General features: G+C 42.9%; 1 protein-coding gene across 1 annotated transcript in view; it reads right to left on the bottom strand.

The window, feature by feature from the left end:
• The window catches only part of LOC136181106 (NLR family CARD domain-containing protein 3-like), a 494,962-nt gene extending 485,276 nt beyond the window's left edge, over positions 1-9,686 (bottom strand). Inside the window, exons 1-7 of the mRNA XM_065961455.1 lie at positions 9,325-9,686; positions 9,046-9,156; positions 6,571-6,649; positions 6,208-6,412; positions 4,279-6,082; positions 3,999-4,172; positions 3,730-3,903 (exon numbers count right to left, since the gene is read on the bottom strand). Coding sequence (XP_065817527.1) covers positions 3,730-3,903; positions 3,999-4,172; positions 4,279-6,082; positions 6,208-6,412; positions 6,571-6,649; positions 9,046-9,156; positions 9,325-9,401 — 2,624 coding nt within the window. The 5' untranslated portion in view covers positions 9,402-9,686. The remainder of the gene's footprint in view (positions 1-3,729; positions 3,904-3,998; positions 4,173-4,278; positions 6,083-6,207; positions 6,413-6,570; positions 6,650-9,045; positions 9,157-9,324) is intronic.
• Positions 9,687-13,312: the final 3,626 nt, after the last annotated feature.

Below are 13,312 nucleotides of genomic sequence, written 5' to 3'. Positions count from 1 at the left end.
CGAGACACAACACAGCTGCAGGTTATCATCTGTTCATTCATCAACAACTTTACTGACACTTACTGATAGGGGTGTAAAGGTACACGTACTCGGACCGGACCGTTTCGGTACAGGACTGATCCGAGTACGTGCAGAACAAAAGTGATTTAATCTGTGTTCCCACACGGACCGCAAAGCAGAAGCACACCTCAGGGTGGAGGAAGGCTGCAGCTGCTGGTATGGGACACAGCTTTTAGTTAGTAACTTGTAAAAAAGTTCAAACATAATCTGTGCAAACTGTGCAGATTAGTAGTTCCTCGAGTCCTGTTGGTCTGGACAGTTGCATATAACCGGGATGGAGTTCTTTTTACAGACTTACTCTTAAGTTTTGTTTTCATTTTCAGCGATGATCCCGCTCAAACTAAGAGCAAAAGGGGAGGGGGAGACGCGTCTGTGTGGGAGAATAACCTGCAGCATGATAGAATGAACACCTCCCTCCCCATTCCCACAATAATGGACAAAGAGACGTTGACAAGACGAGAGTAGTGTGCCGTTGTTGTTCAGCGGACATCGGGTACGTCACAGGCAACACGTCCAACTTATTAAAGCACTTGAAAAGGCACCACGTGAACGTAAACATCACTGCAACTAGGAAAAAACAGACAGCCTTTTGCTAGTAATTCTAAACGGGCCAAAGCCATAAAAAATGCCATTGAAGTTCTTATATCGACAGAGGGAAATATTAATAGTTCTGAACTACACTGTCCCAGATGTGATTAGGTTTATTATGTGCTCAAAGGGCATTCAAAAAAGTGTTGCCTTCATAAACTAAAAGGTGTCAGTGTAATTTAAAATGAATATTTTTATATATAGGCTATATTAATGACTTCATTTCATTCTAAAATACTTTATTTCATTCATATCTTTTATTTATTGGAGACTATTTTGGTTGAAGGAAGCAACATAAGTTTATTTTATGTTTTTTTTTTACAATGTTTAATTTAAAATGTTATTAAAAAGTAACCTGAGCAGGTGTACAAGTCTGAACTGTCGATGCTGCACTTAGTCCAATGTGTAAAAGGGAAATTATAAATGTTCCTAATAAAGAAAAAAAAGCGTTGCATCAGGTCCCTTTACTGTAGTGAAAATGTACCAAACCGAAGCTTCAAAACTGAGAACTGTACTGAACTGAAATGTTTGTGTACCGTTACACCCCTACTTACTGAGAGCCAATCAAACTTACAGTTCATATTCAGCACTGAATGATGTTTGACAGCACTGAAATGTAATAATCCACTTCTAATCAAGTTCAAATGGAGTTACCATGGCAGCCAGGAAGAATGGAGATCCAAATCAACAAACACATGCAGTGAATAAAGTCTGACTAATCAAAGTGCAGCACAAAGAATCTATGAACCATCTGCTGTCTCCAACTGTTCTGTCCTCAGAGGTCACATTCAGCACAAACAGGAGCCTCATTTCCACTTTCACTGTCACACACAATGTGATGGCAGCAGGAGTGTGCCACGTCCCTTTGTCCTGTCTAACTACTTTTAAACTGTGTTTCTGAAGTCATGGAGACCATTTCTTTTCCATCAATCTAGGCTCTACAACATACATGTTTTTGTTTTAATGTAAATTTAACTGGACTGGATGAACAGATCGAAATCTGAAGAGACAGATGACATCTCAGTCCTTGTGAGTTTTTCTCTGCTTGTCTAAGGTGTAGGCCACGCCGTCCCGACCTCACCTGGCCACCTGGCGGCCTGCAGCTGACTTGTGTATTGTTGTTGGATGTTCCTGCTGGCCTGTACTATGGTGATCGTGGACTTTGCTGTGTGCCTTACTGTCTGCACAGCCAGAAGACGAGGAGGAGAGCTAGCTTATGTCTCTAAAGATATTCTGTTTCTATTTCATCACTGAATTCACGTCTGGATGTTTTTGAGGAGAGAACTTGATGTTAGAGACTCTGCATATTTACATGTTTATGAAAATGAACGTCAAATCAAAAATGATTTCTGTTGTTTTTAAAGTTGATGAGCTCCACGAGCTCGACTACGAGCAGCCGGCCAGCAGCCGACATCAAAATGTGAAATGTCACAAAAACTGCATGTTGTAAAATATACATTTCTGTTGGATGTGATGAATGGTGATTTTCTATTCACTGGATTATCACTTTTATTTCAGTTTACATTTTTTATTTAATATTTAAACTCTCATGAGTTTCCATCACCCTCACTTTTATCATCACTTTGTGTTACTTCCAGCCCTCATCCTGTTGTAGTTTGAAAGGTTTAATCATAACAGAAACACAATCTGGACAGCAGCAGGCACAAACCAATAGTTATCTAACCTCTGAATTTAGCCAAGTCATAAGATCATGTTCTGATACACAAGACACACACACACACACACACACACACACACACACACACACACACACACACACACACACACACACACACACACACACACACACACACACACACACACACACACACACACACACACACACACACACACACACACACACACACACACACACACACACACACACACACACACACACTTTCTAAAGCATCCTTGGGTTTCATGAAAGGCGCTATATAAATCTAAGTTATTGTTATTAACTTCTCAGAGAGAAATAAACAAATCCTCTATTCACAAGCCATAGTCTCTGTCTGATTGTTCAAGAGCATTTACTCTTCTACACTCCAACATGTGCTGCTGTGTTCTGATGAAGAGAAATGAAAACACACTCACACTTCCTCAGACCAGGCTTCAGTCTGTGCAGTCCACTATGGTCCAACCTGGAGGAAGAAACCAGATCAGAATCTATTTCATACATCTTCATTTAAATCCAGCATCAGACAAGAAGCAGAGTTCATCATTCAGAAACAGTGAGACAGCTTCTGTGTGTCTGTCTGTACCTCAGTGTCTCCAGTCTGCAGTGTGGATCCTCCAGTCCAGCAGACAGCAGCTTCTCTCCTCGTTCTCCTGGATGATTGTAGCTCAGGTCCAGATGTCTCAGGGGGGAGGAGCTTAGAGCTGAGGCCAGAGACGCACAACCTTCTTCTGTGATCAGACAACCTGACAGACTACACACACACACACACACACACACACACACACACACACACACACACACACACACACACACACACACACATACAAACACACACACACACCAACACGCACACACACACACACACACACACACACACACACACACACACACACACATGCACACTCACACACACACACACACACACCATGCTTAACATCCATTGGTCCATTCTTCTCTGTTTTACCAGTAACATCCCGTCATAACCATGCAGCTGAACAGAACAGACTTCATAATCTGATACTAATCAATATTTACTCTGGTGACAAATAGTGAAGGTAAGACAGAGCGTGAGATAAACACACAGACTGCTTTGACATCAGCAGTGATGTAGAAACAGTTCTGAACTGTTTCATCTGAAATAAAGATTCTTTAGTTCTTTATGTTCCAAACATTATCCATGGTTTGTTTGTTGGTGGGGAAAGAACTTCATATTTAACTTTCTTTATTCCAGTCCAGCTTCCTCAGACTAAAAGACTGAGAGCTATAGAACGAGCTCAGAGCTTTACAGCTTTAATGTGGAAACATACAGTAAAACTTTAAACCACCACCAAGGACAATTTAATAAACGATTCATCAAGAAAACGTGATCTTAGATGAATAATGTGGATCAGCAGCACACTAACCTGAGAGTGTCCAGACTACAGAGTGGACTCTTTAGTCCAGTAGACAGCAGCTTCACTTCTGAATCATGCAGGTTGTTGTTGCTCAGGTCCAGCTCTCTCAGACTAGAGGACTGGGAGCTGAGGACTGAGGACAGAGCTTCACAGCTTCTCTCTGAGAGGTTACAGACACTCAGCCTGAAGAGGATATGTTTGGTAAGTTAATAAAAATATCAAATAAACTAAGTACATTTAAGCTTATTGGGTAAACTTTCACATGAATAAGTCCTTACCTGAGCGTTTCCAGTGAACAGTGTAGAGTCTTTAAAACACTACACAGCAGCTTCACTCCTGAATCCTGCAGGTTGTTGTTGCTCAGGTCCAGCTCTCTCAGACTAGAGGACTCGGAGCTGAGGACTGAGGACAGAGCTTCACAGCTTCTCTCTGAGAGGTTACAACCACTCAGCCTGAAGAGGATTCAGAAGAACACAAATGAAAGCAATTACAAACTATAGTTGTTATTTCTGAATGAAGAGAACTACATTTGAACTGGATAGTTATGTGAGCACGTACAGAGCTTTGTTTGAAGCTTTGATCACAGGCAGCAACCTCAGAAGAGCCTCCTCTGAAGCAGAGTATTTCTTCAGGTCAAACACGTCCAGATCTTTTTCTGATGACAGTAAGATGAAGACCAGAGCTGACCACTGAGCAGGAGACAGTTTATCTGTAGAGAGAGGTCCTGATCTCAGGGACTGTTGGATCGCCTTCACTAGAGAACGATCATTCAGTTCATTCAGACAGTGGAACAGATTGATGCTTTTCTCTGTAGACAGATCCTCACTGATCTTCTCCTTGATGTACTTGACTGTTTCCTGATTGGTCTGTGAGCCACTTCCTGTGTGTGTCAGCAGACCTCGTATGAGATTCTGATTGGTCTCTAGAGAAAGACCGAGGAGGAAGCGGAGGAACAAGTCCAGGTGTCCATTAGGACTCTGTAAGGTCTGGTCCACAGCACTCTGATATAAATGTGTTGGGTCAGGTTTTCCTCTGAATAATTTAGACCTCCAGGATGTTGTTTGATCTTCTGACATCAGATTGACTCCAGAGTTGATGAAGGTCAGATGGACATGAAGAGCAGCCAGAAACTCCTGAACACTCAGATGGATGAAGCAGAACACCTTGTCCTGGTACAGTCCTCTCTCCTCTTTAAAGATCTGTGTGAACACTCCTGAGTACACTGAGGCTGCTCTGATATCGATGCCACACTCTGTCAGGTCTGAGTCATAGAAGATCAGGTTTCCTTTCTGCAGCTGCTCAAAAGCCAGTTTTCCCAGAGACTCAATCATCTTCCTGCTCTCTGGACTCCAGTGTGGATCTGTCTCAGCTCCTCCATCATACTTGATGTTCTTCAGTTTGGACTGAACCACCAGGAAGTAGATGTACATCTCAGTCAGGGTCTTGGGCAGCTCTCCTCCCTCTCTGGTCTTCAGCACATCCTCCAGAACTGTAGCAGTGATCCAGCAGAAGACTGGGATGTGGCACATGATGTGGAGGCTTCTGGATGTCTTGATGTGGGAGATGATTCTGTTGGCTTGCTCCTCATTTCTGAACCTCTTCCTGAAGTACTCCTCCTTCTGTGGGTCAGTGAACCCTCTGACCTCTGTCACCATGCCAACACACTCAGGAGGGATCTGATTGGCTGCTGCAGGTCTTGTAGTTATCCAGAGGTGAGCAGAGGGAAGCAGTTTCCCCCTGATGAGGTTAGTCAGCAGCACATCCACTGAGGTGGACTCTGTGACATCAGTGAGGGTCTCGTTGTTTTTAAAGTCCAGAGGAAGTCGACACTCATCCAGACCGTCAAAGATGAACACAACCTGGAACTCTTCAAACATGCAGATTCCTGCTTCTTTGGTTTCAGGAAAGAAGTGATGAACAAGTTCCACCAAGCTGAACTTTTTCTCTTTCAGCACATTCAGCTCTCTGAAAGTGAATGGTAATGTGAACTGTATGTCCTGGTTGGCTTTGTCTTCAGCCCAGTCCAGAGTGAACTTCTGTGTTAAGACTGTTTTCCCGATGCCAGCCACTCCCTTTGTCATCACTCTTCTGATTGGTTCATCTCTTCCAGGTGAGGCTTTAAAGATGTCTTCTTGTCTGATGGTTGTTTCTGGTCTGTGTGGTTTCCTGGATGCTGTTTCAATCTGTCTGACCTCGTGTTCATCATTGACCTCTCCAGTCCCTCCCTCTGTGATGTAGAGCTCTGTGTAGATCTGGTTCAGAAGGGTTGGGTTTCCTGCTTTAGCAATCCCCTCAAACACACACTGGAACTTCTCCTTCAGGTTAGATTTGAGTTTTTGTTGGCACACTGCACCAAACGTTCCTGAAAAAAGAAAGAACTGAAATCAATGAACAGATCCTGATATAGATGACATGACTATCTGAGTTTGGAACTTTAAACCTCTTTGTCCTTTTTCTAAAATACTAAATCTGTTAAAATGTTCTTACTGCTCTGCAGACAGTCAGCCAGCTCCTCCTGCTTCATTCTCCTCAGGAAGTGGAGAGTGATCTTCAAAAATGCCTCATAACAGCTTCTCCCCTGCTCTTCATCCTCACTCAGACTCTCTAAGCATTCTGGGTAATCTGGACTCAGACCCCTGTGGACTCTCTTCAGCTCGTTCTTCACAAAGGTGATGATGTTCTCCTCCAGCAGCTGGAACAGAAGGAGACACTGGATATTTAATATAAACTGTTGGAACTCAACATGTGGTTCATCTGTCAGTCTGAAGGTCAGCTGGTCTAAACAGAACAATAACTTAACATTAAATTATTGTAATGGTAGTATATTAATTAACAGTGTGTTGAACACACCATAAAGATGGAGTCCAGGTCTGTTGGATTCTGCTGGTCTGATTGATCTCTGTGAACGTTGGAGCTCTCCTGTTGAACTCTGTGACAGGACATATTACACAAGAAAACAACGGGATATATATAATGAAACTCTGAGCTAAGATATGAGTCTTTAAACAACAGAGACATAACATTAACTTGATTTTTAATTCTCACCTTCCATCAGCAGGACGTCCATCTTTAAAGTCAATAAGATGACTATTAGAGTTGTCACTCTTCATGGACACACAGCTGGGTCCAGGAGAGTCTGGTCTCTGTTCCTGCATCCTGATACAAACAAACAGCTGGTTAATGAAAGCATTTAGAGCAAAGATCATTTTTAATCAGATTGTTCCAGTTTAAACTAGCAGATGGATAATCAGTAATCAGGAGGCAGAGGTGAAGTTCTCCACAGTTCTCTCTGTTTCTATTAGAACAGTATCTCACTCAGAATACAGCCAACACTGTGTCTGTCCTCAAATTCTTCAGACTGATGAAAGTAAAGTTAACAGAAGACGACTTAAACATAAACACAGCTCAGAAAGATGCTGTGGTTAGTGACTGAGATTTACAGATAGCAACAATCAGTAATACGATCTCACAGAGAGAGATAAAGAGAGAGAGAGAGAGAGAGAGAGAGGGAGAGAGAGAGAGAGAGAGAGGGAGGGAGATATAGGAGCTCAAGGTGACAGTTCCCCCAGTAGTCTAAGCCTATAGCAGCATAACTAGGAGCTGGTCTACACCAGCGCCAGCCCTAACTATAAAATTTATAGTTACTTTTAATTTTATTCTTAAAACACAGAGTGTGTCTCCCTCCCTCACCCCGTCTGGAAGATGATTCCAGAGGAGAGGATCCTGAAAACTGGAGGCTCTACCTCCCATAGTACATTTAGAGACCGTAGGAACCACGAGCAGGCCTGGTAACTGAAGGCTCTACCTCTCATAGTACATTTAGAGACCGAGCAGCATTTACAACGAGCAGCAACTACTGTTAGGATACAGAACAGATAAAGATCAAGAACTTATCCATAACAACTTCAGGAACCTCACCCTGGAACTCACTTCTGGGACAAAGTCTTCAGACTGACATCACTTCAGATGGGAATAAGTGCTGCTTGCACCATCACAGTAGTTTTTATATTGTGAGTAAGTCCAGAGTATGGATCCTACAAGGTTTGTAAAAACACTCAAGAGCTTTGAAGATCTTTGTCTGCAGTCTTCATGATACATCTGCTCACCAGTGTCCTGCCAAGATCACTGGACCAAATGTTCAGTATACCACCATGACATCATCCCTAATGTACTAAACGTGCCTCAGCTGGACTCAGATACCATTCACTAAAACAAGGATCAAGTTTTAAACTATGTAGTCCAGGAGAAAGTGTAGTCAGATATCAGTACAATGGTCAGCGGGATCAGCAGGATGTATGGACCAGGTAGGTTAGTGAACTTGACCTGCAGCTTTCAATGCCCAACATCTCACCAGCAGAACCTCATCAGGTTCAGGATCTGGGCTGTGGACAAAGTCAGGACATCCAACATCCAACTCGTGGACCATAATCCTCTAATCACAGTTTTTAAACCGTGGCTCCCATCCTTGATGGTGCATGCTTTAAAATGGACGTGCAGAAGCAGACTCTCAGTGAATGAAATCTGATATTGTGGACAGTATGTCTGTTTGTTTTGGTCATCATTGGGAGTGAGGAAGGAGAGGACTTTCATTCTACCTGAGGGAAAAACAAAACTGTTCATTCAATAAAAATGCTTTAATTGGGGTGCTGGTGGCCTAGTGGTTAGTGTGAGTGTCCCATGCAGGGAGACTGTAGCCCTCCAAGCGGGTGGCTCAGGTTCAAATCCGACCTGTGGCTCCTTTCCTGCATGTCATTCCCCATTCTCTCTCTCCTTGATTTCCGACTCTATCTACTGTCCTGTCTCTAAATAACGGAACAAAAAGCCCAAAAATAAATCTTTCCTCAGATTTGTCTCTTTTTAAGGTTTGGCCTATTATTTTGACTTTGTCTAAGAATATTTAGCTTCTTTCTAGTAGGGCTGTTTTTGCTTTGAAGTCATAAAGTCCATCACACTGTCGATTATTTTCCACATTTTACAGCCTTCAGGCAGGTCAGGGTTCAAATACAAACACTTCAAAATAAAAAACACAAGATAGAACCAAAGCACACAATGATCATGAAGTGATGAGAAAACTAAATGAAGCTGATGAGGAAAATGAAGACAGGTGAGTAGAGTAGAAGGGAAGGTCTGGGCTATTGAAACCTAGAAGAGAAGGAGGTGAATTCTGAGGACCTCTGGTGGAGAAGTAGGAGAAACAGGAGAAAAGTACGAGTCCTGGGAGAGGTGAACATGGACTGAAGACTGAGAGTGATGTAAATGGCTGAGGATGAAAGAGTGAGCCTACAGAAAAGCAGAACAGAGCTCTTTGTCAATTTCAGATCTCACCTTCCATCAGCAGGACGTCCATCTTTAAAGTCAATAATGTGACCCATAGACCGGTCACTCTTCATGGACACACAGCTGGGTCCAGGAGAGTCTGGTCTCTGTTCCTGCATCCTGATACAAAAAAACAACATTATTAGTTACTGTGAGCAGCAGATGAGACAGTGATGATGATGATGATGATGATGATGATGATGATGATGATGATGATGATGAAGGTGGAGTGATGTGAGTGCTGAGCTGTGACATGAAGAAGAGTCATGGACAGTTAGAGATCCTCACCTCAGAGCTTCATGTTCCTCACACAGAGAGGTTTTAGAGGGAGGGACTCCCTCCTCTGTGTCCTCACACTGATCCATAGCAGAGCGCCCCCTGCTGGGAGAGCTGCACTCTGTCACTACAACAACACTGATGGAGTTCAGCTGCTGAAGTCACATCCAGTCAAAGATCTTCAGCTGTGGAGAAAACAAAGAGATGAAGCTGCTGATTCACCTTCATCATCATCATCATCATCATCATCATCACCTCACTGTCAGTCTACAAACATCACATCTACCTGGTTCACCTTCATCATCATCATCATCATCACCTCACTGTCAGTCTACAAACATCACATCTACCTGGTTCACCTTCAAAAAGGGAAAGCAGCACCAGCAAAACCATGGTTATCTTATGGTCCAGCGTGATTGCTGGGCGCTCTTCTTTGTTTCTGCAAGACACATTTTTCTAGCAGTTTTTGGGTACGCATAAAAGTTTAAACATTTTCAACTTTTTTGATCAAGAAGCAGAGTCTCAGCAATCGTCAATGTCACTCAAAGTAGCCAATCAAATCAAGTAGGTTTGACATCCACTTTTTATGACATTTTCCCCTCCTCCTCTTGGAGCAAACATATTTCATTTGGTTGCTCGTATGCACACACAGCCCTGCTCCACAGGCGCTCCCAGCTGTTCTTTCCTCAGCTGTGTTCAGGTGTTTTTTTGAGGCGAGTTGCGTCTTTGTGTGATCGGGTCCTAAGGGGGCCCCATCTGACATCACTCACTCTCATCACTCTGCTAAGAGTCACATGATTTATTCCTATGAAATGAATTATCTGTCTGAGAGTGAAAACAGAGGAGCAGTGGTGGAGCAGACAGTGAAGATGAAATGTAACAGTAAATGACCGAATGCTGCGAGTCTAGTCTTAACTATCGGGGAGAGATGTTCTTTATGTTGGAAATAATACTTCTGTGAACTTTGAAGATAAATGTTTATACAGAGCATTTTTTTGTAGGTGTCAGATTATTGATCACATATTGGTGATGAATGGTTGGAGGACCCCCCTGTGAAGGGGCCCAACAGACTGAATAATCCCCATTGGTTAGATCAATCTGACACAGCTATCTGACTGGAAGGAGACATTCAATAAGAGCTGATCATAGAGAATAACTAGAGCAGACAGAGTTTGTCTTTACAAATCTATCTACTAGAATCACACACTGTGATTTCACTGCAGTAATTCTACTTATAGAGCTGCATAATAAGGTCTCTGGTCTGTGCTGATCTCTGCTGTGGGTGCAGCAGAGATCAGCTGTCCCCTTCTGCAGAGCTCCACGTCAAAAATTCATTCAACTGCATTACTTGGACCTTTCGAGGCTTCTAGCACTTTCAATATTCCAGTAAAAATGTCTTTCCGATATCACCGAGGCTCAAAATCCCGATCTGCCACTGAACGTTGCAGCGGTGTAAACTCTAGTAACCTCCGCTCTCTGCCATGGACGCCACTAGCGCACGTCAGTAATGCGGCCCCGATTAAACTGGCTCTGATAAATGCCAGATCAGTGCTAAATAAGACTTTTATTCTTTACGACTTTTCACATCCCAGGGCCTAGATTTCCTTCTGGTGACTGAAACTTGACCGAACTCCAATGATGTAAGTCCACTTATTGAGCTTTCTCCAAATGAATGTTCCTTCTTTAACACGCCACGACCCTCCGGACGGGGCGGGGGTCTGGCAGCAGTTTTTAAAAACAAAGTGGGTACAGCAAACCCTCTTCTTATCATCATATTATATCGTCCTCCAAAATCAGATAAACATTTTATCACTGAGTTTGCAGACCTCTTATCGCAAATTGTGCCATCATTTGAAAGAATTTTAATACTGGGTGATTTTAATATCCATGTATGTTGTCCATCAAAACCACTTGTCGGTGAATTTTTAAACCTGATTGAATCATTTAATTTTGCACAGCATGTCTCAGGTCCCACTCATAAACATGGCCACACTTTGGACTTGGTCTTGTCTTGTGGTCTTCCTGTTAACAATTTGGAAATAATGGACCCTTGTCTTTCAGATCACAGTGCCATTTTTTTTAATGTGTCTCTCTCTGTCCTGTCATCAAATGGTCTCCTCCCCATGCTTTACTCTCGTTACATTAACTCTTCCACTGCCAGTTTATTCTCAGCTGCTCAAGATACTCTGTCCGTTGAAAATATTCCTACTGAAGTTATTTAATGAGCAGAGCAGCCCATAGCACAGAATCTGCACTTCTCAAAATCTACAATGACCTTCTGCTTACAATGGACTCTGGAAACTGTGCTTTCCTGATCTCACTGGACCTTACTGCAGCATTTGACACTGTCGACCACACAATTTTAATGAATCGCCTGCAGCATTGGGTTGGTGTGGGGGGCACAGCCCTGACTTGGTTTACATCATACCTGAACAACAGAACCTTCTCTGTAAACTTAACTAACGCCACATCCTCCCAATCTGGTCTGAGCTGTAGGATACCACAGGGATCCATCCTAGGCCCTCTAATATTTTCACTATACATGCTTCCATTGGGTCAAATTATCCTGAAGCACATCCTCTCATACCACTTCTACGCAGATGACACTCAGCTTTATCTACCGGTCAAACCAAACAATCTCGCAGAACTCACCTCTCTTATACAATGCCTTGAAGACATAAAACACTGGATGGCCCATAACTTCCTACAATTAAATGAGTCAAAAACCGAAGCTGTTGTTTTTGGCCCCCACCCCCCGATATCATCAAACAGGTCGCCAACAGCTTAGGTCAGTTATACAGCCACATTACGCCCCACGACAGGAACCTTGGCTTTATCTTCGACTCAGGCTTTACATTTGATCGGTAGGTAAATCCAGTTGTCAAATCCAGTTTCTTTCAGCTCCGTACAATTTCCAAGCTAAAACCTATCCTCTCATTCAGTGACTTACAGACAATAACCCATGCGCTCATTTCATCCCGGCTTGACTACTGCAATTGCTGGTCCAAAATGCTGCAGCAAGGCTGCTGACTGGAACCAAGAAGAGGGAGCATATCAGTCCTGTCCTAGCGTTCCTTCATTGGCTCCCAATATGATTCAGAATCGATTTTAAGATTGTGTTGTTTGTTTTTAAAGCCCTGAATGGCTTGGCCCCCTTATATATTACCAACCTCTTCAGGCCATACACCTCATCTAGGCGCCTGAGATCATCAGACATGGGCCTCCTGGCTGTTCCCCGCTCACAGCTCAAGCTAAAGGGAGATCGGGCCTTTTCAGTAAAAGCCTCTAAACTGTGGAACGGCCTCCTTCATTCCATCAGGTCTGCACCCTCTGTTGACTCTTTTAAGTCCTGTCTCAAGACATACTTTTATATTTTAGCATTTGAGTCCTCTGGTCCTGAATAGACCGTTTCTTTCAGGTTCCTTTGTTGCTTTCTTTATATATTCTTTCTTTATATATATGTGTATATATATATATATATATATATATATTTCTCTCTTGTGGACATTGTGATCTCAAGTTGTTTTTTCTTTTTTCATGTATTGTACAGCACTTTGGTCAGCTGTAGCTGTTTTTAAATGTGCTCTATAATAAATATGACTTGACTTGACTTGACTTGCAGAGGAGTGTTTGTGTTGCTTGGCAACCGTCCAGTTTCAGAGAAGTTGTGGAACCAGTTGAGCTGATGGAGTGATTATTTTTAGTCCTAACTGATGAGGACAGACTCCACTCCCTCCCTCTGCTGTGTTAAACTGTACTGTTAGCATGTTAGCATAGCCTGCATGCTAACTGAGAGTCATTGTGTTCCCTGCACTTCTACTATAGTCAGAGCAGCTAATGAACCTGGTGGCTAACTGATAGATTACAGCTCTTTTGACACTTCAATCAAACAGAGAGTCTTAAAAAACAGTGAAAAGTGTCTCTTACCTTCAACACAGAGAACAGATCTGCGTCAGAACGAGACAGAGTCAGAGTCCTACTGAGACCAGGAAATACGACA

This window comes from Labrus bergylta, chromosome 2 (genome assembly GCF_963930695.1).
Source record: "Labrus bergylta chromosome 2, fLabBer1.1, whole genome shotgun sequence".
NCBI lineage: Eukaryota > Metazoa > Chordata > Actinopteri > Labriformes > Labridae > Labrus > Labrus bergylta.
The sequence above is the reverse complement of the archived record's forward strand: the minus strand, read 5'-3'. Positions and strand labels throughout refer to the sequence as shown.